At 43.4% G+C, this 27,091-nt stretch overlaps 1 protein-coding gene across 1 annotated transcript in view; it reads left to right on the plus strand.

Moving 5' to 3' along the window:
• Window positions 1-27,091, plus strand: part of CHCHD3 (coiled-coil-helix-coiled-coil-helix domain containing 3) — a 222,434-nt gene that overhangs the window by 115,540 nt on the left and 79,803 nt on the right. The window contains exon 5 of the mRNA XM_081880211.1: window positions 12,014-12,097. Within this exon, the coding sequence (XP_081736337.1) occupies window positions 12,014-12,097 (84 nt within the window). The remainder of the gene's footprint in view (window positions 1-12,013; window positions 12,098-27,091) is intronic.

The raw sequence follows: 27,091 nt of genomic DNA on the forward strand, positions 1-27,091 counted from the left end.
CTTAAAAAATTCTGTTTTGAAGCTATATATATATATATATATATATATATATATATATATATATATATATATATATAAAGGTTTAGCAACTCCTTTTCCCAGGTAAAGTGTTTCGTGTCTTCCATTTCTTTTATGACTTACCATAAAAGTCAGAGTGTGTTGGTTTTGGGCCAGAGCTTATGGAAATCATTAGTGCCATTTTAGAAAGAGAGAGTGGTGTGCTTGAAACCAGAAGTCCTTGATGAAACTGGGACGTGCACACCTAAGGTCAGCATACAAGGGTGGACCTGGTTTGCACGTCATGGTAAGCTTGAGTATAGTTCAGCATTGTGTACAAACCAAGATGCCTCCTGAGATTGTTCACCCCACTCCCCACAGCCCCAGACCCTCCTCTGGTGCTACCATAAGGGGTTGGGAAGCCTTTGTATGCTAGGTCCAGCAGTAACCCAAGTAACGTGGTCCAGGTCTGGTTCTGAATCCAAGGGTTCTGCGAGGAGTCAGTGCAACAGGGCCAAGGCAGGAAACCAGGCACAGGATCACAGGCAGGTTCTGGCAAACAGCAATGTTGCTCCCACAACCTGGGGCGAGGTCCAGCAGCCTTTTATCTCTGTCAGGGTAACGGCTGGTCCTGATCCCCCGATGACTCACCTCCCTGTCTCGCCCGAAGTTGAGCACTCCTACTGTGAGTTCTCAGGTCTCTCGTTCTCTCAGACCTCACTTTCTGCAGCTTGGGAGATGTCGGTGGGTTACTAGACCCAGAGGCTGCCTCAGCCTCTCCTGACCTAACTGGTAGTGGAGCAGCTGTAAGTGATGGCCTAGCTGGAGGCAACGAGGTCATCCCTGCATCTGGAGCCAAGGGAGGCTCAGGCCCCTGACTCGGCTCAGCTGGTGTTTGTTGCAGGGGAACCTGTGCAGACTGGGGCTCTTCAGAATCAGGCCCCAGACTTGGTTCAGATGCCGCCTGAGGCAAAGAATCCGGTGCGGACTGAGACTCCTCTAGCTCCCGAGTCCGAGCCCGAGTCCCAGGCCATCACACTTTGCTTCTCTTTTTGATAAACCGAAGCTTGTTGATCCGTTCAAACTAGGAACTCTGGTTAACGCTCACGGTTGCCGGTTTAAACAAGCGCGCTTCATGCCGTGTGAAGTTGGCTTGCGGAGCAGCAAGGAAAGGCCTAAGAAGAGAGATTAATCGAGTGTCAGGCTGCAAGGCACATTGGGATGCAGTGGATGATAAACAGATGGCAGTGTTGCATGGGCAAGAACAGACGCACTCCATGGAGCTCGTAGATTTAACAAATGGGAGGTGGAAGGCTGGCAGTCTTGCTACCCTTTGCTTTCCTTCAACTCCTCCCTCCCAGCCCGTCAGCCTGCCTTACAACCTCCATGCTCCTAAAATGAGATCATCATGTAAGATAACTTTATGGCATTTACTGGCCCTGTTGCTTTGAGAGACCTCGCCAGCAGATTTCTGGGCAGAACTTTGCATTCCCTGCCCCGCACAAGCCCTGTGCTTAAACAACTGCTCTCTTTTAACATTAACCTTCCCTTTGAAGCTCTCTGTACTGCGCCTCAAGGCCCATAGACACTTTTTTTTACAACCTCCTGCTTTATTCAGTGCAAAAAGCCCTTGTTTCTTCACTTAACATTTCACCGGGCAGCCCTGTCAAGTCAGCCTTGATGGACAGATCTTTATTCCCTTCACAAACATGAGGCATGTCAGTTGTCGGCCGTTCAGGCAGAGAGATTGTTTCATCCTTCATCTGACCCATCCCTCTGTTTGTCTCTCCTCCTGGGATCGAGGAGGAAGTGGCTTAAGCAGCTTAGGTGGAATGGCTGCAACTCTTCCAGGCTGATAATGTGGCATGGTAAATATAGTGATGGATTTTTGTCAGATGAATGGCAATCAGTTCGATCTCAAAACCTCTTTTCTAAGAACCTGGTAAATATTTAACAATCATTACATCCTTACATTTTAAGGGTGGCATTCAGCCAAGTTTTACTCAAGAGTAGCTGTGTTGAAATGAATCAACTTAACTTAGACATGTTCACTAATTTCAGTGAGTCTACTCTGAGTAAAAGTTGATTGAATATCACCCTAAATATGTGTGTGTGTACGTGTGTGTGTGTACCCATTTATATGGATCAAAACTGGCCTGTAAGGAGTATATAAACTACGTACAACTTTCCACATTAATCTGTATCTCTTCATAGTCTCTGTTTTCTTATAATGAGGATTGATTAGTTTTATGGTATTTCAGCCCCATGAGAAAAAAAAAGAATGTGTTGACCTCAGTGAGAGTGAATGGGGAAAACTGAAATGCTGCATAGTCTGGGGTCCTGGGAATCTAAATTACCCTATGCTATCAGAATCCGAATCCATAGGACTTTCCTAACTCACTATCCTCCAGATATTTTGGACTAGAATTCACACCATCCCTAACTATTGACCATGCTGGTTTAAGCTCTTGAGAGCATAGTCCAGCAACCTCTGAAGGTTGGGGCAGCAGGTTGCGGGTGGCTGCCATAGAAAGTAACATCGGTATGTTTAGGCGAGTCATTACAGAACTCCACTATATCCCTTTAATGTACAACTTTTCACGTGTACTTGGCTTAATGTCTATTCAAGCAGGGAGTTGGCATTCAGTTCTCTTCTTTTAAGTGCTGATCCTTTTGCTATCATCTTTCCCAGGTCTTGCTGCTCCCCACCCCTCCCTCCTTTGGACTTCTTCCGACTAAGACTTCTTGCTAACATCTTGATCTCTCAGATACCTTCCTTGAGATGAAGTCATTGATTACCACTAGTGTATTATTGCACAGAGGGAATAAAGGATCAAGCTGCTGTCTGCAACTTGATGGCTCACATGCAGGAAAAGAGAGTAGTTTTCAATGTGGGATGTAATCTACTGGGAGCAGTCAAATACAACATTCCTTGTTTTCCTAGAGGGAACATGCAGGGGGATGCTTGGTCCAGCCAGTTGAAACTTCCTGTTCTTTCTGGGCTGGAGCATCCTTCCTTGCATGTGACTAGTGGGTGGGCGTGACCTTTCTAGACCTGGTAAAAGGCCAAGGCATGCTGCCACACTCTCTCTTTTCCATCTTCCTTTCGTCCTGTGAACTGCTGGACTGCTTGCCTGCAGTCACTAGGTAAATCTCCCTTATGGGGTAAACCTCTTTGTATATGTTTGAAATTTTAAGCCTTAAGCCTTCCTTCAGGGATCACACTGTGCGCTGCCTAACACCGGTCTTGAAAGACCTACACTGGCTCCCAGTACGTTTCCGAGTACAATTCAAAGTGTTGGTGCTGACCTTTAAAGCCCTAAACGGCCTCAGTCCTGTATACCTGAATGAGTGTCTCCACCTCCATCGTTCTGCCTGGACACTGAGGTCCAGCGCCGAGGGCCTTCTGGCAGTTCCCTCGCTGCAAGAAGCCAAGTTACAGAGAACCAGGCAGAGGGCCTTCTCGGTAGTGGCACCCGCCCTGTGGAACACCCCCCCACCAGATGCCAAAGAGAAAAATAACTACCAAACCTTTAGAAGACATCTGAAGGCAGCCCTGTTTAGGGAAGCTTTTAATGTTTAATAGGTTATTGTATTTTAGTGGGTGGGTGGAAGCCACCCAGAGTGGCTGGGGAAGCCCAGCGAGATGTGCGGGGTATAATAAATAAATAAATAAATAAATAAATAAACAAACAAATAAATAAATAAATAAATAAATAAAACTGCCTGATTGTGAGTAAACTTTTTTGTTACTTATGAATAAGACTGTGGTGTCTTTATTCTTTTAGGAGGGATTCAAGGGGTCTTACCAGGAAAATATCAGATTGAATTGCGTATTGTCTTAAGAAACACACCAGTTTGCAACTAGTTTTCTGCTGTGTAAAGGGGAATGGACTCTGCTAAGTAAAGGAACTTGCTAGCACAAGTTAGGAAGGGTATTAATAAACAATATACCCTCTCCTGCCTCCCCGAACATCCCCACATTCTACTTCCAGGGGAGGGAACCCCACATTCAATATAGTTCTAAGTGTACAAACACATTTCCTAGGGAAGCTGAAGATTAAGGAGATGCAGCCCCAGCATTGGCCCACAGAGTCAATGCCCTGCAAACTCACCAGTATATTGCTTTTTAAAATTACGTTTTATAGCTATTGATTGATTTTATTATGTTTTATGTTGTAAGCCGCCTTGATATATTTCATGAAAGTGCGGATCAGAAGTATTCAAATGAATGAATGAATGTTTATTGCCACATGTGATTTGACATTGGCTTAGCCTGAGGTATTGGAGTGTTTAAGGCTACAGTTTCAGAGGTGGACTCCTACTTTAAAGTCTTCCTAAGCTCAGCATTATGTGTGTTTGAACCACTCTGCAAAAGAATCAGTGAACCTTGTACAATTTCTCATTTACAACTAAAGTGCAACATTCAGCTAATTGAATACATGACCACTGTTAATTATTTTTGTTACGGCTAATTGATATTCACTGAGATCATGTTCTGTAGCCCCATAAATATAATATTACCTTGCCAAGTGTATATATCAGCAGTGAATTCTCTGCCACTGGCATGTTTATGCTGTCCCCTGTATAAAAGTTGCCACGGCTTCCTTTTTTATATATTTAGATTATTATTTTTTGCTTGCTCTGCATTATTTGGAAAATACAAATGTCATTGGCCACTTGGTGGATACTGTTCCCGTGAATTATTTATGTACTTGGCAATTCTTGCAATTCCTCTTAGAGAACAGAAAAACCATACTTCTTGGTTGTCAGTGAATCGGTTTTGTTGCAGCAAGGAGTAATTTCTTTATGCCACTGACACACATAGTGTAGCATAGCAGCTAAAAGCCTGTGTTGAGAAACATAGAATCATAGCACTTTAGAGTTGGAAGAGACCCCAAGGGTCATCTAGTCCAATCCCTTGCAATGCAGGAATCTCAGCGAGATGATACTTGACAGATGGCCATCCAACCAGGAAGTTATGGTGTGGGAGGTGGGGCAGGCTGGGTAAGCTTGTCCTTTGAAAGGCAGGTTTCTGTTCACTAACCCACAATAGTCCTGTCAGTTGGTCCAGATTACAGTGGCCCTAGAATTCCCAAATGCATAAAGCTTGTTGGGTGCACATTAATATTCAGCACCAATATTTTAGTGGGCACCTCAACATTTTGTTGTTGTTGTTGTTGTTGTTGTTGTTGTTTAGTCGTTTAGTCGTGTCCGACTCTTCGTGACCCCCTGGAACAGAGCACAGCAGGCACTCCTGTCTTCCACTGCCTCCCGCAGTTTGGTCAAACTCATGCTGGTAGCTTCAAGAACACTGTCCCACCATCTCGTCCTCTGTCGTCCCCTTCTCCTTGTGCCCTCCATCTTTCCCAACATCAGGGTCTTTTCCAGGGAGTCTTCTCTTCTCATGAGGTGGCCAAAGTATTGGAGCCTCAACTTCACGATCTCTCCTTCCAGTGAGCACTCAGGGCTGATTTCCTTAAGAATGGATAGGTTTGATCTTCTTGCAGTCCATGGGACTCTCAAGAGTCTCCTCCAGCACCATAATTCAAAAGCATCAATTCTTTGGCGATCAGCCTTCTTTATGGTCCAGCTCTCACTTCCATACATAACTACTGGGAAAACCATAGCTTGAACTATACAGACCTTTGTCGGCAAGACGATGTCTCTTTTTTAAGATGCTGTCTAGGTTTGTCATTGCCCTCAACATTTTAGTATTCCATATATCCCCCCCCGCCGCCGCCCAAATATTCAGTGGCACCATACCCTCATCTGAAGCAGCCTGTGTGTGGAACAAGAGAGGGCATCACACATCCATTTTCACCACTGGATTACTGCAACATCCAGGGTTGACTTGCTTGTGTGAATGAGGCAACCGCAGATCAAACACCAGCGACTAATGCGACTCACATCCCCTTTCATTAATGCTTTTCAGGAGACTCAGTTTGCCCATTTCACAAAAGTGTTGAATGAGGGATCCACTGATGAAAAACATTTGGAAAAACCAGGCTTTGTCTAGACCTGGGTAAACCGTGGCTTACAAAATGCTATTTGTGTTTGTTCGCTTCCTATTTAAAGTTTAGAATCCCTTTAATTTTCTTTCTCTTTCTCCTCGTTCCACAGCAGCGAGTCTGTTAATTTGCTGCTTTTGTTTTCCTTCGGAGAGGTCCAGGCAATTGCTTTTAATTGATCTGTTGAAGTAGGTGAAGAGAAGTTATTTGTGATTAGGTAGCTTGAAGCCTCCCCTACTTGCTTACTATGCATACGTGACCTTTTCTTCTTCTCCCTTTTTTTTAATACCCTTAAATTTCCTAGAATAGTAAATTGTCGGAAATTCAAATTGCCTTGTGACTTTTTTCTTTCCACTCTATTGACTTTTTAAACTCGCTCTCTGTAAAGGAGTGGAAAGAGACTGAGGCTTCATATGGATAGGAATTTCTTAGAACTAAAATCTGCATGCTCCAAGGATCCCTATCTACCAGAGATGGTCCTAATGTTCTCATACTGGAGAGCCAGTGTGGTGTAGTGGTTAAGAGCGGTGGACTCGTAATCTGGTGAACTGGGTTCGCTTCCCCGCTCCTCCACATGCAGCTGCTGGGTGACCTTGGGCCAGTCACACTTCTCTGAAGTCTCTCAGCCCCACTCACCTCACAGAGTGTTTGTTGTGGGGGAGGAAGGGAAAGGAGATTGTTAGCCGCTTTGAGATACCTTAGGGTAGTGATAAAGTGGGATATCAAATCCAAACTACTCCTCCTCTTCCTCTTCCTCCTCCTCCTCCTCTTCTTCTTCTTCTTCTTCATACTTGTCCATGGTAAACCACCATCCTTGTTGGTCTTAAAGTGGAAGTTAAGGGCTGACTTGTGAAAAGGTTGCTCTTCTTTTTATATATATATAAAATTTATTGGTGTTTCAAAAAGTTACAAGAATAAAAAAGAAAGAAAAAGAAAAACAGAAAATACAAAATACAAAAAATTAAAAACAATTAAAAACAAATCCATCTTTCCATATCTTATCTATCATTTGCTTGTTTCCTTGACCTCATCGCACCTCCCTTTTTTGTATTCTAGTTCATTAGTTGTTTCAGCAAATCCTTTCCTTCTTTGTTTTTATCTTACTAATTTATCTTAATATATTGTAACTTTACATTCTGACTTGTTAACAACCCATTTTTACTTAATCCTTTATAACATTACTGCTAAAACCACATAGCTTCATTCCAGCATCCTTCTAACATTCCTTAATTTTACAATGTTTCTGTAGATAGACTTTAAATTTCTTCCAGTCTTCTTCTACCGACTCTTCTCCCTGGTCTCGGATTCTGCCAGTCATTTCCGCCAGTTCCATGTAATCCATCACCTTCATCTGCCATTCTTCCCGGGTGGGTAAATCTTGTGTCTTCCAATACTTTGCAATAAGTATCCTTGCTGCTGTTGTAGCATACATAAAAAAATTTCTATCCTTCTTTGGCACCAATTGGCCGACCATGCCCAGGAGAAAGGCCTCTGGTTTCTAAGGTTGCTCTTCTTCAGATTTCAATTGCCTCTCCCATATCTTAGTTGGCTATTTGATGCATCCTGACTGTTGTGCACATGTGTGCATGCCAATGTGTAGTGTTTAGTCTACCGTTTCACATACTGCATATTAGAAGACTACTGTGTATGTCTTGGCCAGGGATGGGAAACATGTGGACCTCCTAATGTTGGAGGACTACAGCTCTATCATCTCTTACCTTTAGCCATGATGACTAAGGCTGATGGAAGTTGTAGTCCAACAGGTAAAGGTAAAGGACCCTTGGATGGTAAAGTCCAGTCAAATTCGACTGTGGGGTGCGGCGCTCATCTCCGCTTTCATGTCAAGGGAGTCGGTGTTTGTGCGCAGACAGCTTTCTGGGTCTTGCTGCCAGCAGCTTCTGGCACAACGGAGGACTGTGACGAGTGCCAGAGTGCATGGAAGTGGCATTTTCCTTCCCGCCACAGCGGTACCTATTTATCTACTTGCACTGGCGTGCTTTCGAACTACTAGGTTGGCAGGAGCTGGGACAGAGCAATGGGAGCTCACCCCATGGCAGGGATTCGAACTGCCGACCTTCCAATTGGCAAGCCCAAGAGGCTGATTGGTTTAGACCATAGTACCGCCCGTGTTCTGTAGTTGCAACAACTTCGGTAGGACTCCAGCTCTCGTTTATGTTGCACCAAAAGAATGTGCTTGTGGGACGGGTTGTGTGTGTTATTGGTTTATTTTGTTCTTGTTTTTCTTACGTATTTCATGCTTTTCTTTTGTATTTTTATGCTCTGAACCCTTCTGAGATGTAGGGTGGTATACAAATTTAAATAGCAGCAACAACATTGATGGGGTTTAGATGCCAGGTTATTCATCCAAGGAATGCCTCTTGCTTGGTTGATGCAGTTATGTTGTTAGTATACGGTCTTTCTTTACATAAAATTGTATTCAAATAAAATATTGTTGCATTATATTGTTGTTTCTTGTTATGGGATCATGCAAAGAATGTATAGTGGGTTATAAATAAGTTAATAAATAATAATGCTAATTAGGCAATAACCTCTCCCCCATTGTTTGTTTGGAAGACCCGGAATTCAGAGAGATATTCCCTCTCCTTTCTGAGACGTTAGACTTTCTACCTCTTTATCAGTGTTTTGTTCTTTTCTGAAGGCATCTTTTTCAACAGATGTTTGAGTCCACTGCCGCTTAGATCATTATATGTTCTTTCTATTCTTGTTTAAAAAGTCTTGCTCCAGTTTTGGTTTTATATTTTAAGGTCTGCTACTTTGTGGTTTTACTGCATTTGAATTGCTTGGTCTGTTTTTGTTAGACACATTGATTGTCCCTGTTTGAAGATAAAATTGCTTGGTGAAGATTTTATTATAAATAAATTAAATACTGTTGATAGACCTATCCATTTTTTTCAAGCATGAAATTTTGGAGGGCATGAAAATCATTTTAAGAAGTAATTGTAAACAGAAACAAATGAAGAGAACTGATGGCTAAACTTTGATCCAATTTCATTTTGCCATACTGTTAATTTATCTTATGCTCCAACATCTTCAGATACTGGGACTATCTAGTTTGACCTTCTATATATTTGAAAAGTCAAGAAACTTGCCCATGTTTTTGTATCAAATTGATTAATGTTGTTTTGTTTCCAAAACAAAACGGAAAAAGTAATCTAGGTGTCCAGAACTGTGAGAGTTTCATTATTGTCTCTTGCACATTTGTTGGTTCTATTTATATTCTGTTTGTTTCATAAATTGATGGCTTTGTTTTCTGGATTTACATGCTTTCAGGAGATGGAAATTAAGGTAAGCAGTAAAGTCAGAGTTTCAGTAAGGAGTACAGAATATACACCATAAGTTGTGTGTGGTTATAGGGTTTCTACTTCTTCAGGAACGATAGCTATGTGGATGGGGGGACAAAGCCAGGTGGGAACAAACAGAAAACATTAAAAAGGGACAAGTTCTCTCCAAAGGAGTTATTTTGTTGATATCCCTTCCTGTACGGAGTCCTCACTCTTCCTTTTTATAGGAAAGCCTCCTTTGCATGGAGTTGTTTCTTACTAGGAAATTAAAGTTGCAAATGGTTCAGGTTAAATTCTGCAAAATACATCAAAATCCCAGTGTGTGTCAGGCTCAGAAGGTCTTCACTATGGATACGAAACTGGCTCTTTGACTGGGACTATAGGGGGCAATAGGGAGAGAGGAGGGTATCTTTCACCTCTTAACAGCATCCCAGACTTTCCTAAGGAGGGCTCTCTCAACACTGTGCAGATCAAATGAGTCTCTCAGCCTGTTTTATGTGTTCAAATCAGGTACTCCATTAGCGTTTTGGTATGCTCCTTCCTGTATCTTTGACAGTAAGAACTAACAAAGCAACCTTGAGGAGTAAAGCATCAATTTGCAAAGTTTCCTGCAGATTTTGCCAGGATTAATTAATTTTGACACAAGTGATTAGTTTTGATATGAGAACCGACTGGCTGAAACGGGCCCAGTGAAAGTTGCTTTATGAAAGTCACCAATAGGCCAAGGTTTTTGTTAATGGCAGGTTCATTATTGTCAGTTTGGGATGAAATTTCACAGAGTTGAAATATCCCACGTCCTCCTGATCTCTTGATAATCATTACACTCTTAAGGACCGTTCTTCACAAGGCTCACTTTTTCTACGCAGCCTGCTCTGGTCAGGGAGGGATTAAAATGATCTCTTTGATCAGCAGCTGGGAAAATCATTTGTAAGCAAAAATATTATTTGAAGATGAAAGACGTATACTTTCGCTGAAAATGTGTGCGGATGTATCAGTGTCATCACAAACATTAAAGTTTCACAAAATTACTTGATAACGAGTGGTAATTTTCTTGGAGCTAGGTTGTGTTTAAAAGGGTAATGTTCTCACCAAACCTATAGCCCTTTGTGTAGTTGAAAGGATTTGAGTAATCTTGCCATCTTGGCTCGGATATCTGTGGTAAAACCCTAATCTCTTTTGACTAATGTGACGTTTTGTTGCCTCTGCGAATGCTGAAAAATAATTGTAGAGGGTGCTGCTGAGATCAGTGTAGTAGAGATCATGTGATATAAGGAACCAACGTGTTTATATTAGATACAGTAAAACTGCTGGCTTCCTCAGCGTAGTAAGTTCAAGCGGATGCGCTGCTGCAATGCCTATTCCTGCTAAAACATCTCCCTATTTCTAGGCCACTGCCTCGGACAACCCAGAACGAACAAACAAACAAATAATAGAATTACTTTCATGTAAGAATCACTTCTTATGAAGCATCTTGAAGCAATTCTGCAATACAAGAAACAAAAGCCTATAAAACAGTTGCCTGCATAAAAACAGTTAAAACAACCACATACAGTGGTACCTCGGGTTACATATGCTTCAGGTTACATACGTTTCAGGTTACAGACTCCGCTAACCCAGAAATAGTACCTTGGGTTAAGAACTTTGCTTCAGGATGAGAACAGAAATCGTGCTCCGGCGGTGCGGCGGCAGCAGGAGGCCCCATTAGCTAAAGTTTTGCTTCAGGTTAAGAACAGTTTCAGGTTAAGTACGGACCACCGGAAGGAATTAAGTACCGTATTTTTCGCTCTATAAGATGCGCCAGACCACAAGACGCACCTAGTTTTTGGAGGAGGAAAACAAGAAAAAAAAAATTCTGCATCTCAGAAGCCAGAACAGCAAGAGGGATCGCTGCGCAGTGAAAGCAGCGATCCCTCTTGCTGTTCTGGCTTCTGGGATAGCTGCGCAGCCTGCATTCGCTCCATAAGACGCACACACATTTCCCCTTACTTTTTAGGAGGGAAAAAGTGAGTCCTATAGAGCAAAAAATACGGTACTTAACCCGAGGTACTACTGTATATGAAAACAATTTTGAATCCAGTGCAGATGCTAACTGGGATAAAAATCTCCACTTCGAATAGCTACAGTAACCAGAATATACCACCAACCCTGATAAGCCACTCATAATGCACACTTAGTTACTAGGTTTCATTGAGGGGTGTCCCTGACAATTTAAAACAGTTTTACTTGAGTGGCTGCTGGATCTAATAATCCAATCAGACACTTTTGAAACATTTCACCTTGTGCTCCAAGCGTTCTTTTCAAAACACGTATTCTAGGAATGTCACTGCAGGTTAGCTACCTCATCATTGATCTTCAAATTTCTTTTGATTCCTGGTACCAATTTTTCACTAAACATTCACCCCGACGCTGTTTTCTTGGCACTGCCTTCTGACTCTTCCCAGCTCCGTTTGGATGAACTGTGGCACAGCTGTTGAGCAAACAGGGAAATACAATGGGCAAGCACTTAACTTCCTCAATACGCTAATCATGATCTTATTAATATACTGCCTTGGCAAAAGTGTGCCGACTGCAGGCTTCAGTCTCTATGCAAGAGTTAACGGGCACAATTTGCACTAGACTTTTGGCTTGCCAGTGTTCCTTTTTTTCTGATCCAGTTTTCTCTTTTGTGTATATGTGTGTGTGTGTGTGTGTTGCTTTTTTTAGGCTAAGCAGCTGGAAGAGAAAGACAGAGAGCTGAAGAAGCATGATGCTTACTACAAAGAGCAGCTGGCTCGACTGGAAGAGAGGGTGAGAAAGTTTATTCTCTTTTAATGAAGGGGTTTGCTGCTAATTCCCGTTCTGCACTTGCTTTTTGGCTAACTTTTAAATAGGGTGTGGAGCTCAGGGAGGAGGGGTAAGAACTTTGTCATAAAGCTCTTTTCCCTCTTGGGGAAAAAAAATTGGCATTCTGTATGTTCTGGGATCTTGTAAAACTGTTTCACGCTGTGGATAGATGTGTCACATCAATGATGTTAACCTGTTTCAGTGGCTGAACCAGAGCTATTGGAAGGCAGTTCAATTTCATAAGACTTTCAACTTTTTCAGGAAATGCTGAGGCTTTGATTTTGACACATCCCAGGAGGAAAGCAGTTCCACAGTTGAAGCCTAGCCTGGCCAGGGTGTGTGGGGGTCATTTTGGCTTCTCAGGCCCAGAGGTTCCCCATTCCTGGTCTAGCCACTAAGGTCATCTCCATGTGGTCAGAGAGCAGTCCAAACGTCTGTGTTCTCATGTTGTTTATTTGTGCTGATGACTTACATAATATTTGCTATACTTTGGCTTTTTGGCTTTAAAATACAGTGGTACCTCGAGTTACATACGCTTCGGGTTACAGACTCCACTACCCCAGAAAGAGTACCTCAGGTTAAGAACTTTGCTTCAGGGTGAGAACAGAAATCGTGCTCCGGCGGCGCGGCAGCAGCAGGAGGCCCCATTAGCTAAAGTGGTGCTTCAGGTTAAGAACAGTTTCAGGTTAAGAACGGACCTCCGGAACGAATTAAGTACTTAACCCGAGGTACCTCTATATGCATGAAGTGGCTGTTACAGTGAAACAGCTGCCCTTCCCTTTATCCCTGCCAAAGTTGGTAATAGGGGAAAATAACATAAGGCCTTTGTTAGGATTCTTCCTCTGGTTCAGTGTCAAAACAAAACTTGAAAAAGGGAGGCAGGCGAGGAAGAAGGGGAAAAAAAAGGTAATATATTGGGGACTTCCGGGATAGCGCGAACGGGTAATGGCGGACTCCCTCTGAGCTCCGGAGGGAGTCGGCTCCGCTAAGGACGGGTCTTGCCGTGCCGGCGACACGGGGACCCTTAGAAACCGCAGGCGCGGAAGCCTGCGGACATGGTGACTCGGTGGGCACCTTAAGCGCCCTCCCTGACCCGCGAAGAGCCTTTTTAAAGGCTACGGAGTGGACCGGAGAGTGGCGTGGTGCTGAGAGTCGATCGCTGCCTTGGCGGAGCGAAGCCGCGAGCCATGACCGGAGAGCGCTGTCTTTCTTCTTAAAATTTGGACTGAAAATGTAACCCGTGAGTAAAAGGAAATTTCGGCACTAAAAGTTTCTTATTTACGAATTCGAGTATGATCGGGGGGACGTGTTAAAAAGGAAGTCCGCACTCCCCCTCCCCACCAAAAGATTTAAAGCAAAGAGATAGCACCAGGTCGGAAAGACTTTGGTGCTTAAACGGAGAACTTTCACAAACTGAATTAAGAAGTAATTTGAGCAGGAGTGGAAGAAAGAGGAATTCCGGGGGTTTTGCTTTTTAAGTTGACCCCCCCAGACCCGGGTAGCGCCCAGTGTGGGAGCCCGAGAAACAGAATAAGGAGTTTGACAGCTGTCAAAAAGAGCTGTCAAACGACTAGCCGAAACGTGGAACTGTGTTATAACTGCTTTTCTGGATTAAATGCTACATTGAAACTGAATTGATTGAACTGATTGGAAACAAAATAATCCTTAACAACAAAGTAACTGACTGTTGGGTGAGATTCATGATGGAGATCCCTCTGGAGGGAACTGATGACATTGCAATGGCTGCTGAAGGAAAATTACTGGCAGAGATACAAAAAATGTTTTGTCTGGTGGGAACCTTGCAAAAACAGAACACAATTATGACTGAACAGTTGATGACCTTCAGTCTTAAACTTAACGACTCTGTCAATGGAACTAAACAAGTGGAAAAAAAATTTGCAGCTGCAGAAGGAGAGATAACCCTATGGGGGGAAGGAGAAAAAGAAAGAGTTCAACAAGAATGCAAACAGAAACCTGTAACTTTTGGGAATCAAAGAAACAAGGAGGATGACTATGGGATTGCAGATCTGCAGGGCCAGAGGAAGAGAGAAGCCCCTGGAATAATCAGAATATTGAATCAACAAAGAATGAACAAGTTCAATGGGGACTTCTTTCTGGGGCTGGACTTTGGGAGATTTGTTGTCTTTGGTCAAAAACTGCCTTTGTTTGATTTGGAAGAAAGAAAATATGAGGAGCTGCTGACAGAACTTCATGGAGAAGGGAAGACCAACAAAGAGGACTATAAACAAAATCGGCGGAGAGAGGCTAACTGGGGCCTGAAGGCCTCGGATGTCAGAAATCCGGGCTAAAACTGTTGTTTATCTATTTGGGTAGGGGCAAAGCGGGGGCAGGGGGGAGGGGAATTTGGGGTGGTAAAAACCTGGGATTTGGAACTGAAATATTATGATTTTAGATTTAATATTAAAAAAAAAAAAAAGGATGAGTTTGTGGGAGAGAAATTACGCCGACCTTGGAGAATAGATCCAATATGGGAAAGGGAACATGTAAAATTATGATAAGTTAAAAAGGGGGAAAAGATAAATTGGAAGGAAAGAATTGAATAATTTTTAAGAGACCTAATAAATAATTTGCTGAGCTATGTAGTGAAAATGGAAGGTGGGCAGGGGAGTGCGGGGAAGTCATTGAAAGAAGGAGATGAAAATTTGGTTGTGTTTTGTTTTGTTTTGTGTTTGTTTTACCTTTGTTTTGATTTTTTTTTATGTAAGTTTGTTTTGTCTTTAAAATTGAAAATTGAATAAAAATTATTTAAAAAAAAAAAAAAAAGGTAATATATTGGGAGCATGGTAGATTTTCTGTATTCTTGCAATACGTTACAGAGATGTTAACACATGTTCCATCCCCTTTCAGACTAATCAGATGAGATCATGTTCAGTGCAAAAGATTGTAGGTTGCAGCAAGTTGTACTGGGACAAAGAAGCAATGGCTCTTCTTTCTATATTAATAAAAAAGTTGGCAATTTTGTTTTTATGGACTGTATGTCGCTTGCTGTGTAGTGAGTGTGTCCAGTTCATTGGTATATTTAGTTCAATACTTCGGCAACGACTTTCCAATGTTTTACATAGAGGGTATTTTTTTAGACCTACTGATGGAGATCTTTTTAACTGGGGATGCCAGTTACTGAACTTGGGTCTTACGTTATTCAAAATATGTGCTTTGCTACTGTGATGTGGCTTCTCCCCAGCACTGTTATTTATTTATTTTTTTTAAAAAATATTAATTAAATTTATACTGTACCTGTTCTCCCAAAGGAGTCCAGGGTGGCAGTGGAATTGTACTGACCAGTTTGTAATCAAATATGTAAAGGTAAAAGTAAAAGTACCCCTGACCGTTAGGTCCAGTTGCAGACGACTCGGCGGTTGCGCGCTTATCTCGCTCTATAGGCCGAGGGCGCTGGCATTTGTCCGCAGACAGCTTCTGGGTCATGTGGCCAGCATGACTAAGCTGCTTCTGACGAACCAGAGCAGTGCACAGAAACGCCGTTTACCTTCCTGCCGGAGTGGTACCTATTTATCTACTTGCACTTTGACATGCTTTCGAACTGCTAGGTTGGCAGGAGCAGGGACTGAGCAACAGGAGCTCACCCTGTCACAGGGATTAGAACTGCCGACCTTTTGATCGGCAAGCCCTAGGCTCTGTGGTTTAGAACACAGCTCCACCTGCGCCCCCCAATTAAATATATACCACCTCTGACTGCAGAGGTTTTGTTTTACTTTTCGGTGGCTGTTGATAGGTGTATGAATATGAATATGAATATTTCTATAATCCTCTAAGAAGGCTAAAGCAAAGAATATGTGAATTGATAAAGAGTCGATTGTGCAATGACGAGCGTGAATCCCCGGTACTAGTGGGCAGAAGCTGTGTGTTTAAGGAAGGCCTGAGCTAGTGTACCTCTCAAAACCAAAAGAGAGAAAGCAAGCAATCACTGACAGTCTTGGCAAAGAATGCTCATTAATTCCTAGACCAATTCTCAGATAAAGTACCTTGGTTCCTGTTAAGGTGGCATTTGAGCATATTGCATCTCTGAGTGTCAGAGCTCCTCCATATAATTAACTGGCCATTTTTATTAGTTTTTTTTTCTTTTTCAATTAGCAATTTCATATTCATGTTTCTCTCTGCAGCAGAAACACCACCGCAGTCATTGATAATAAAGGGAGATGACAACAGAGCAGATTAGTGTCAGCCCCGTGTGCTCCTTCTAGAGCTGAGTTATTATACATATTCACTTTCAGATGACGCCTGTCACTTTGAAAATATTTCAGAGGCAGGAGTGAAGATGCGCCAACCTTTTGGTGAGGATTAATACAGGACAAAGTGACACGGCATCCATGACAGCTGGGATGCTGAAACATAAACAATTCTGTTCCCCGGGGGCAATAGCCATCCATAAATTTCATTTATGTGCAAAAAAAGAAAAAGGCATTGATACTTAAAAAGAAAAAAAAGAAAAGGAAGTAAGTGATTCCCCAAACAGCTGACAGTATTTGTAGGTCAGCAATGGCACACAGGTTGTGAGTTACTGCCTGCTTCACGGCGGCTAAGCAAGATGGAATAGTTTAACAAAGGAGTTAAAGAATAACCTTCCTATGCAGTATATCTGCTCAGGCTATAAACTCGTTATTTAAGAGTTCCCCACATTAGATTTCAAGAGAGAGATTCATTCATCAGTACTAAAGGGACATTTTCCTCTTCAGACCCTGGGAAAATATGAGCCAATTCTCTGGATTCACATTGATATCAGAGCAGCCCTCTTGAGCTTTCAGCAGGAGACACAATAGAAGAGGATGTAAGGGTATAGGCTTGGTTCTCTCCCCCCTTTTCCACCCCCTGCCTTAATTTTGAATGAAAACGTCCTAGCTGACACTCCTAGCCGAAAACCCACTAGCTGCATCTAATGCACACGGAGCCCATAGTGGGCTAATTGCCATTCTTGTATGGGAAATGGCAAATCAATGGGAAAATAGATTGAAATAATGAAGCCGCTTAGAAGGGAAACGCTCACTTTTCCTCCAGCAGGAGACATCAGCAAAACGCCCTGAGATACTCCATCATTATACTGCGTCATTACTTCATTTCCAAAGTGCAGATGTTAAAAATTGAAGAGAATCCACAATCTATCATTACCAGACTCCCCCAGCCCCAGCTTGGCATGTTTCAAAATTGTGCACAAGTAGTTGAGACAAAACACATCATCTTGTTTCAAATGCGCATGGCAGGACGTGCATAATTACAGCCAGTGTCGCTCAGCACATTATCTGCTGGATTTAGACCTGGGAGACCTGGGTTTTTAATCAGACCTGCAATTTGCTATTCAACCGGTTGCTAGTTGTGACTAGTGATTGCTCCCTTGGTGACTAGAACTGCCATACCTAGAAATGCAAAAGGCTGCCTGCTGTGTCACGATCCTGAGAGTGTCAGACTCCAAACCAAAATATGGATATAATGAAGACCCTCAACATACAGTTCAAACACTCATCATGAGGGTAAGCATCCCAAAATCAGCCTTAATTTCATATGGAAAAGGCATAATGCGCTGAGCGGTTTATGTGTGCAACTTCCTAGAGCAAAATGCATGTATTCTTAGCCCATAGAGGATGAAAGGTGAAGTCATTAAATGTAAGGATGCAGTTGTGTTAGCAGTCTTCTACCCTCAAATCCATTGGGGTGAGGGCAGCTGCTCTCTGAACCAGTTGCAGCCTCTGTGCCTGAAAAAGAGGGCACAACTTTCACTTGAACTTGTGCCTGACCCTAACTGAGAATAATAGAAACTCTCGCAGCTCTTAGACTTTAATCCATAAATCCTGTGATGGGAGATAGATAACATAAAGGCACTATTGCCTTTAATACTGAGGAAACACCCACCAAATAGTGACAGTGTGATGATGGAAGAGTTGGTGTAGAGATGATAATAGTGATGATGATGATGATGATAATTTATTTATTTATACCCCGCCCATCTGGCTGGGTTTCCCCAGCTACTCTGGGCGGCTTCCAACCGAATATTAAAAAGAATACAGCACCAGATATTAAAAACTTCCCCAAAAGTAAAATAGTTGTTTATTTCCTTGACATCTGACGGGAGGGTGTTCCACAGGGCAGGCGCCACTACTGAAAAGGCCCTCTGCCTGGTTCCCTGTAACCTCACTTCTCGCAGTGAGGGAACCGCCAGAAGGCCCTCGGAGCTGGACCTCAGTGTCTGGGCTGAATGATGTGGGTGGAGATGCTCCTTTAGGTATACTGGGCTGAGGCCGTTTAGGGCTTTAAAGGTCAGCACCAACACCTTGAATTGTGTTTGGAAACATACTGGGAGCCAATGAAGATCTTTCAGGACCGGTGTTATATGGTCTCGGCAGCCACTCCCAGTTACCAGTCTAGCTGGATTAATTGCAGTTTCTGAGTCACCTTCAAAGATACCCCGTGTAGAGTGCATTGCAGTAGTCCAAGCGGGAGATAACGAAATAACTCTAGTATCATAAGAGTGGAAAGGGTTCTGACGGTCATCCAGTCCAACCCCACTCCAATGCAGGAATCTAATTCTATGACAGATGGCCATCCAACCTCTGCTTAAAAACCTCCAAGGAAGGCGAGTCCACCACCTTCTGATGGAGTCCGTTCCACTGTCAAACAGCTCTTGTCATCAGAAAGTTCTTCCTGATGTTGAGTCGGAATCTCCTTTCTTGTAACTTGAATGCATTGGTTTGGAGCAGGAGAAAACAAGCTTGATCCATCCTCCATGTGACAGCCCTTTAGATATTTGAAGATGGCTCTCATATCTCCTCTCAAGCCTCCTCAAGGGTAGTTGAGAGATGAGTGAGTGGCGTCCCCAGTGTTCCTTAGCAGTGGGCTTTACCCACCCAACTCCTACCCAGAAATCTGTTGTTGTTGTTGTTGTTGTTGTTGTTTTTTTTTTTAAAGGAAGATACCACCCACTGCCATTGTAAACCACCTCTCTATTTCAGAATTTGCCTAAAATCTCCCCTCCAAAATTAGATAAGTCCCCAAATATGGTAGAGGATATTACCCATGGATGTAGGCATGCAAATAGGTCTGAGATTGGTCTAATGAGTGCATATGCCATTTAGGGCTGGTCAAGGAGAGTAATGCAATATTATTCCCCAATGCATTTTGGGGGGAAGGTTGGGTGTTCACCCAGACAGTCAAAAGGTTGCAGGTTTCCCAAGCAGCTTTCAAATGCTATTCTCCACAAAGCGGTTTGGGAGTGGAATGTGATAGTGTTCTGATATCACACCTGTATTAGTGTGACCCGAAGAGTAGTCCAGCAAAGCTTCAGAGTCCTCTCTCTTTTCCATTGTCATCCTTTCCAGAGCTGACGGTGAAGAAAACTCCTTGCCCGCACAGTTCAGTGTAAAGAGTTTTATCAACTCGAAGGCACAAGACAATTCAGACACACTCTGTAACTAAAGTTAAGAGATGCTGATGCATCAAATGCTGTACTACTAAATGCAGTAACCTGGTCTTAGAGGTTAAACCGAAAAGGTTCAAATATACAGAGAGGTCCAAGTTTGAAGAAAGAAGAAGAGTTTGGATTTGATATCCCGCTTTATCACTACCCTAAGGAGTCTCATAGCGGCTAACAATCTCCTTTCCCTTCCTCCCCCACAACAAATACTCTTGTGAGGCTGAGAGACTTCAGAGAAGTGTGACTGGCCCAAGGTCATCCAGCAGCTGCATGTGGAGGAGCGGGGAAGCGAACCTGGTTCACCAGATTATGAGTCCACTGCTCTTAACCACTACACCACACTGGCTCTCCACCAGTCATTGCCAACACAGTCACAGTCACTGCCAATACACACCTGACTGCAGAATGCAGGGTTGGAGCCTGTGGCCTTCAGCTCTTTCGAAAGGCAGACCACAGCTGGTATCCTGACCTTGAGCAAAAATCACATGCAGGATAAGGGCCACTTGAGGCACAGACCAAGCAGTTAGTGCAGTTTCGCACATATCCCCAAATTACAGTAGCAGGATGTGGATAGACAGACCAGTGAAGTTCTACTCAGAGTAAACCCACTGAAATTAATGGGCCTAAAATAGCCATTAATGTCAGTGAGTCTGTTCTGACTAGCACTGAATACAACTCAGTGTTAGGGAAGCTTGCCAATTTCTTTTCTTTTTTTAGCTTTTTTTTTCTAAAATACAAGTAATTTAAGCATACTAAGTTAGATCATTCTTTAGGGCAGCGGTTCCCAAACTGTGATCTGTGGAGCCTTGGTGTTGCCCCGAAGCATTTCTAAGTGCTCCGCGAAGAGATTGGAAAGAAAAAGTTGGTTAGAGACTGGTGCTGATAACATCAAGGTTGCAGTTTTGATCCCCGTATGGGACAGCTGCAAATTTGTGCATTGCAGAGGGTTGCAATGAGGTCCCTTCCAACTCCTGAGGGTCTCTTCCAGCTTTACAATCCCATGATTCTGTGAAATATGTACCCTTAGCATAAGGGCGACAATAGTGCTCCCTGACGAATTTCTGTCATGGAAAGTGCTCTGCAACTCAAAAAGTTTGGGAGCCACTGCTCTAGGGCATCAGAAAATATTCTGATGCATACTGGAAAATTCCCAGTTCAAAATTTTATGGGAAATCAGGGTGGTTATGATATATGTGGAAGGAAATCTTGTTTACTCCCGAACAACACTGTGATGTAGGGTTGGCAGAGTTTGACTGGCCTGAGTGCTTCATGGAGGTTTTAATTTAATAATTATTCAATAATTATTCAATAATTATTTATAATTATATTATTATTATTATTATTATTATTATTATTATTATTATTATTATTATTAATTTATTTATTTCTCCAGCACAAGTTGAACTCTTGCCTCCATTTGCTCTTTCAGCTCCTCTGCTGTTATAGAACAGAAGTGATCCACACAGAAATGCCAGCACCGTATCATGGCAAAGCTTTAATAAAATCTTATGGAAAAAGGAAATAAATAAGTACCAGCATTGAGACTGACCCCTGCTCTCGTGGCAAGCTCTCTATATGTTCGTAATGCTGCATATGCTACAGTGTAAAGTGTGGCTTTTTAAAGGACAATGATAGAACACCTGGCATTTATATAATGCTGTGTAGTGTTTAAAAGCACTTTGCATACATTTCCTGGTTGCAGTCTCCTTGCAGCTACTCTGCACTGTAGGTCCTGGCTGTTCTTTCCATATTTCTTTCCTTAAAGACGAAGAATACATTTATTATGGCGTACATTTTCCAGGATCAGAGCCCATGTCAGCAAATGCATCGCATGTAAGCCTGAAATGGCAGGCCCAAAAGACACATGAATGTATAGAGGGTAGGGGGTGTCAGCAGCGAGTTTAGAGGGAAATGGAAGTGCAAAAGCGCAGGTAGTGATAATTACACGCACACAGAGAGAGAAATAGAGGCTTGCCTGAGGCCACCTAGTGATTTTTGTAGCAGAGGGAAGACATGAATTTATTTGCAGCTTTGACAAGGATATAGGCAACATTGGGCAAAAGATTCCAGCATTGCGGGGTGTGGGGGTGTGGAATAGATGACCCTGATGTAGTGTCCAACTCAGGATTCTATGAGCTATGCAGAAGCTGTATGCTAATTCACAACTTGCACATCTCCAAATTCAACCATCAATTGACTTTGATACTAGATTTGGCTGCATTTGGGCAGGTACATTTCAGAAAAGCTATGGTTTTCCCAGTAGTGATGTATGGAAGTGAAAACTGGACCATGAAGAAGGCTGATGGCTGAAGAATTGATGCTTTTGAATTATGGTGCTGGAGGAGACTCTAGAGAGTCCCATGGACTGTAAGAAGATCAAACCTCTCCATTCTTAAGGAAATCAGCCCTGAGTGCTCACTGGAAGGACAGATCCTGAAGCTGAGGCTCCAATACTTTGGCCACCTCATGAGAAGAGAAGACTCCCTGGAAAAGACCCTGATGTTGGGAAAGATGGAGGGCACAAGGACAAGGGGACAACAGAGGACGAGATGGCTGGACAGTGTTCTCGAAGCTACCAGCACGAGTTTGACCAAACTGCAGGAGGCAGTGGAAGACAGGAGTGCCTGGCGTGCTCTGGTCCATGGGGTCGCAAAGAGTCGGACACGACTAAACGACTAAACAACAACATTTTGCACAGGCAAATGGGATCTGTCTTCACAAATCATGCTTGGGTTCAAATTCCTGAAAATGCAGACATGAGTTACAATCCTCTCTTTTTTATATAACTTCTGTTTTTCCTCTGTGGCTTATGTCTGCAGGTAGGATTTTTAGCTCGTAGGATCGGCGCTTCATTTGCAGCATCAGTTTACTGCACAGGCTGTCAAGGAGTATTAAACTTCAAATAAGATGAGCACACAGACAGTAAAGCTGCGAGTTGATGGCACACACTATACCTGGTATTAACCAGTATTATCCATCCCGCTTGCTGCAGTAAATAGGATTTTGCTATTATGATGTGTCAGGGTTTTCAGAGCAATCAAATTTACTAGACACTAAACTGCTCTCCTCTCCGCTGAGCGGCTTTAGTCTGGATTTTTGTGCTCGCATTAATCCTGTTGGTAGGAAATCCTCATCCCAATAGCGTAGAGAAATTATAATTTAATGATCTCTTCACTACCCCCCACCCCCTGCTCCATTCAAGGCTCAGAAAGGAATGCTGGGCTTTTGCAGTGATAGCTCTAGGGCTTTGACAAAGGAGATAATGCACAATTCAGCTTCTAAGCCAAGTATCATCTCTGTGCATGTGTGTGTACATTTGCCGTGAACAAAAGTATTACAATGCAAGCCACGCGGGTTTCAGATTTCCCTGCGCGCACGGCTGTATTCATCTTCTCAGAGGTTCAACAGGTGAATGATCTAGCAATTGGATAGTTTGTTTGGTGAACTCCGGCTTGCAAATGTTGGCTGTAGCTGTGCAAACATTTCTGACCTATATGTTAGGCTTAACTATAGCAAAGGGACCGTGTTGCCCTCTGAGCCACATAATAACTTCAGAGGCAGAAAGCACATTCTTTGGAATTTAGGCATCACATTCCTTCCACAGCAATGTTGTGCAGAGGTTTTTATTGCATGTCTTACAGCTGCAGATTATGTGAGAGGTCGTTTCTCATTCAACCTGAGCTTTTTCATGCAGTTCGCTATCCACAGGGAATGTAAATAAGTGGGACCTGCAACAAAACGTTGCAGCGTAGAGTGTTTCTGTTCACTTTTCCAAGTCAGCCTGCCATGCCATGCCATTGCAACCCTCCCCCTAATTTTCCATTGACCCGCCCCCCAACAGACACTTTGCATTCTGTACCCACCAGTCATGCTCAGCTACCAATGGGCTGTTTCGGTTGCCCTCCCCCAAGATGTTTTTATTCATATCAGCTTTTCACAGCTGGGGTAAGAGGGGGTTCAAGAAGGAGAATTAGAATAAAGTTACCCACTCCAAACACTTGGGAAGAGGATAAGCTTTGTGCTCAGAGAAAGATATTATGGAAAAGTTTTAAAATCTCTGTTTTAGGTTTGCTTTAGGGTTAACTGGAAAAAGACTAGGATATTAGTGCAGGTTTTTAGCTGTTAATCTTAACTTTCAGCAGGGTTTTAGTACATTATCCCCAGCCTATCCCAAAGGCACACATTTAAATGAGTAGATGGCTAAATACAAGCAAAGATATTTGGCTTTCAAAAAGTAGGTTGGCATTCGCTACCCCCAAATAATGACTTCCAGGAATGACAGAAAGCCAGTGGTAACATTACCAGGTCAGGCCCTATTACTGACTTTAGATTTCACCGATATCTGTTCCTCCCTGGTGCTAAAAAATTCTTTCTATCAGCTTTGAATCTGGGAATGCTGTACTTCTGGTAAGAACAGCCCATGATTATATATTGTAATGAAGTAAAGCTGTTCAGACCTCTTTATTCCCTGCAGTTTCCGTGAATAGTTGAAGCATGTGTTTGGCACCGTAAACACATCACTCCCTTGGGTACAGAAGGCAACTGTATAGTTAAAAAACACTCAGCTCCTTAAGAGAGGCCGTCTTGTGTAGTCTTTGTGCGAGTCTTGACTGCATGCTTTTGGATTTCAGAGGCAATATTCTGAAACGAGGAGCTTGATTAATTTCAGCAGAAAGTGCTGTTATATGATAATGGGACCTCCCCACTCCCACAAACCCCCCTTTGAGGGACTGAAGTACCTGTTTACCTTCAAGGGACTGCACAAGACTTATTGAAACAATTGTGAGATGGGACTTGCAGTCCATTTCCTTTCTTGCCAACCGTTGTCCTGGAACTCATTATTGTGGCATTTGGGGGCAAGTACCCCGGGGCTGCTTTGCAAATGTACTGCAAGCTGGAGGGCAGCCACTAAGCAGCATCTACTCTTGTCACATTCATGAATTTAATTTGCATCAGTGTGGTGGACACTAGAACTTTTGATAGTTTGAAGTCTGTCTTACCTGCTGGGCTTTCTGGAAAGTTGTGTCGGCTATTCACTTTTTTTTTGTTCTGAACGTCTTAACACAGAGATGGTAAGCCTATAGCCCTCCAGATGCTCTTTGAGTCCAACTCCTATCAGCCCAGCCAGCAGAACCAGCAATCAGAAATGGTGGGAATTGGAGTCCAGCAACAACTGAAAGGCCATAGGGTAGGCATTCCTGCTCCATCGTGTGTAAACACTGAGCTTTCAAAAATCGTAAATGTCAGAAATTATAGACTGGGAAGGGAGCAGAAGGTCATCTCGCCCAACATTGGCTCCTCACTTTATTTGTACTGAATCATTCCAATTCCCGGATTTTTTTCGCTCCATAAGACGCACCTGACCATAAGACGCACCTAGTTTTTAGAGGGGGAATGCAAGGAAAAAAAATATTATTTACAGGGAGCGTTGAGCAGAGCCTGTATGCATCCCAGGCTCTGCTCAGCGCTCCCATTCACGAGCCGCATGGAGCGTGTGTGTGGTGCTTGCAGGCTTTTCCCCGAGGAGGGAGAAGGGCAGCCCGCACACTCGCTCCGTGCGGCTCTTGGGGGCTTTTCCGGGAGGCGGGGGAAGGGACTGAGGGGCTATCCCAGAAGCTAGAACAGCAAGAGGGAGCACTGCACAGTGATCCCTCTCGCCGTTCTGGCTTCTGGGATAGCTGCGCAGTCTGCATTCGCTCCATAAGATGCACACACATTTCCCCTTACTTTTTAGGAGGGAAAAAGTCCGTCTTATAGAGCAAAAAATACGGTTCGCCACAGGACTCAGACCACTCCCTTTAGAGAGAGGTGATTTGCTTAGCAAATGAAGAAACCCACAGGCTCTTAGAAAAGGCCAAGACTACCCATGCTTACTGTAATGGTTGTAAGGGGGTTACTTGTGCGTAAATTGCCTTCAGTTTAGTTAGATTGCTTGGCCAACCATGCTTAGGCTGACAGCTCGCCCTCCGTGACCTGTTAGTCACTTGCAGAATCCGTCAGTGGGCATTTCTTGAACCTCTTCCAGCATAAGAGCTGTTTGACGCCAAGTCTCCTCCTACTTTGCCAGCGCGGAACTCGTCTGCGCAAGTAAGGGGAAGGCAGGGGCGTGTCAGCGCTCTCTCCACTAGTCTCTGGTGAAGGGTCTTGGAGACCTGTCTCCAATTCCTCCATCTCCCTCTCTTCTCTACTGGTGTTACGCTGAATTCCTTCCCCCCTGCTGGTCCCCTCCGGCATTGCTCTGGAGCCCTGCCTCCGCCTCTCGCTCTGATGTCAGTTCCCTGACACTAACCAAGCTGTGTTTCCAAAATTGCAATAGATTCTGCATATATGAGACAAAGGACGCCGTAGTGCTACCACCCTTGAAAAGAAAATGCTCAGGACCAGGAAGTCCTTAACATAAAAGACCCATTCCTGGGCAATGTGCTTGAATGAGTGTTAGCTCATCAGTATCAAGCACTCTCTGATGTTCATCAACTTCAGTTAGGGTTTAGGCCTTGTTTTGACACGGAAACAGCCTTGTGGGATGACCTTTGCTGGGCGAGAGAAATGTGGGATATTTTCCTGGACTTTTCAGTACCATCAGCCACAACATCCTTCTGCAAAGGCTATCCAAACTGGGCGTGGGTGGTGCTTATCTACAGTGATTCCACTTATACCTGGAGGAGCATTTTCTGAAGATTTTGGTGGGGGGACTTCAGATCAACCCTATTGAATTACCACTTCAGGTTCCCCGCAGTGTTCCATTTTATTCAAGCAGCCACAACTCTGCTTGGATACCAGGAACCTGGCTTCAGTGACAGGACAAGACTGTACTGATGAGCAAACAGACTAATTAAATAGAGGGCGGACAATATAGATAGGGGAGGAAAATGGAGGCAGAGATAAGCAGAGGGAAAAATACATGGTTTTATTTCAGTTGCCCATAACTTGTAGGGGATGTTCTTGATATCCTAGCACAAGTCCTGGCTTGCATCTTCTCGTTCCTCACTGTCACATTGGTTGCAAGCATTCTGGAGCTTTTCAGGCACACTGGCCTGCTGCTTTCAATCTTATCACCACAACTATGAGGCCTTGTAATTTACTGAACACTGTGATTCTCGGGATTCTAATAAACCCACTGACTTCACAAAAGTGCTTTAGGGTCATGTGCGCAGACATCATTGGATTGCAGCTTGAGGTGATCATTCTTGTCACCTAAATGGCATTACCCTCCGCTTCCGAGGATCTGAACGACAGGTTGCTTTGGCGTGCGGGCGATATCCCAGGACCAAATATTGCTTAAGACTCGGGTGAGTCTTGGCTCCAATGCTGTCCGCAGTGGCCATTTTTCAACTCTCTGAATCTCTGGGCTCTGCACTGGAAAGATTAAAAACAGAGAGTTCATCACAGCTTCACAACAATGCATTGATTAACACAATACCTTCTGTATTGTGGGTCAGAGTTTAATACTTCACACAATTGAGATGTCAGTTTGGTCTAAAACATGACACTCTGTCATCAGAGCTCCTGCCTTCCTTTCT

The sequence above is a fragment of the Podarcis erhardii genome, assembly GCF_964252035.2.
Source record: "Podarcis erhardii genome assembly, chromosome: 10".
NCBI classification, from domain to species: domain Eukaryota; kingdom Metazoa; phylum Chordata; class Lepidosauria; order Squamata; family Lacertidae; genus Podarcis; species Podarcis erhardii.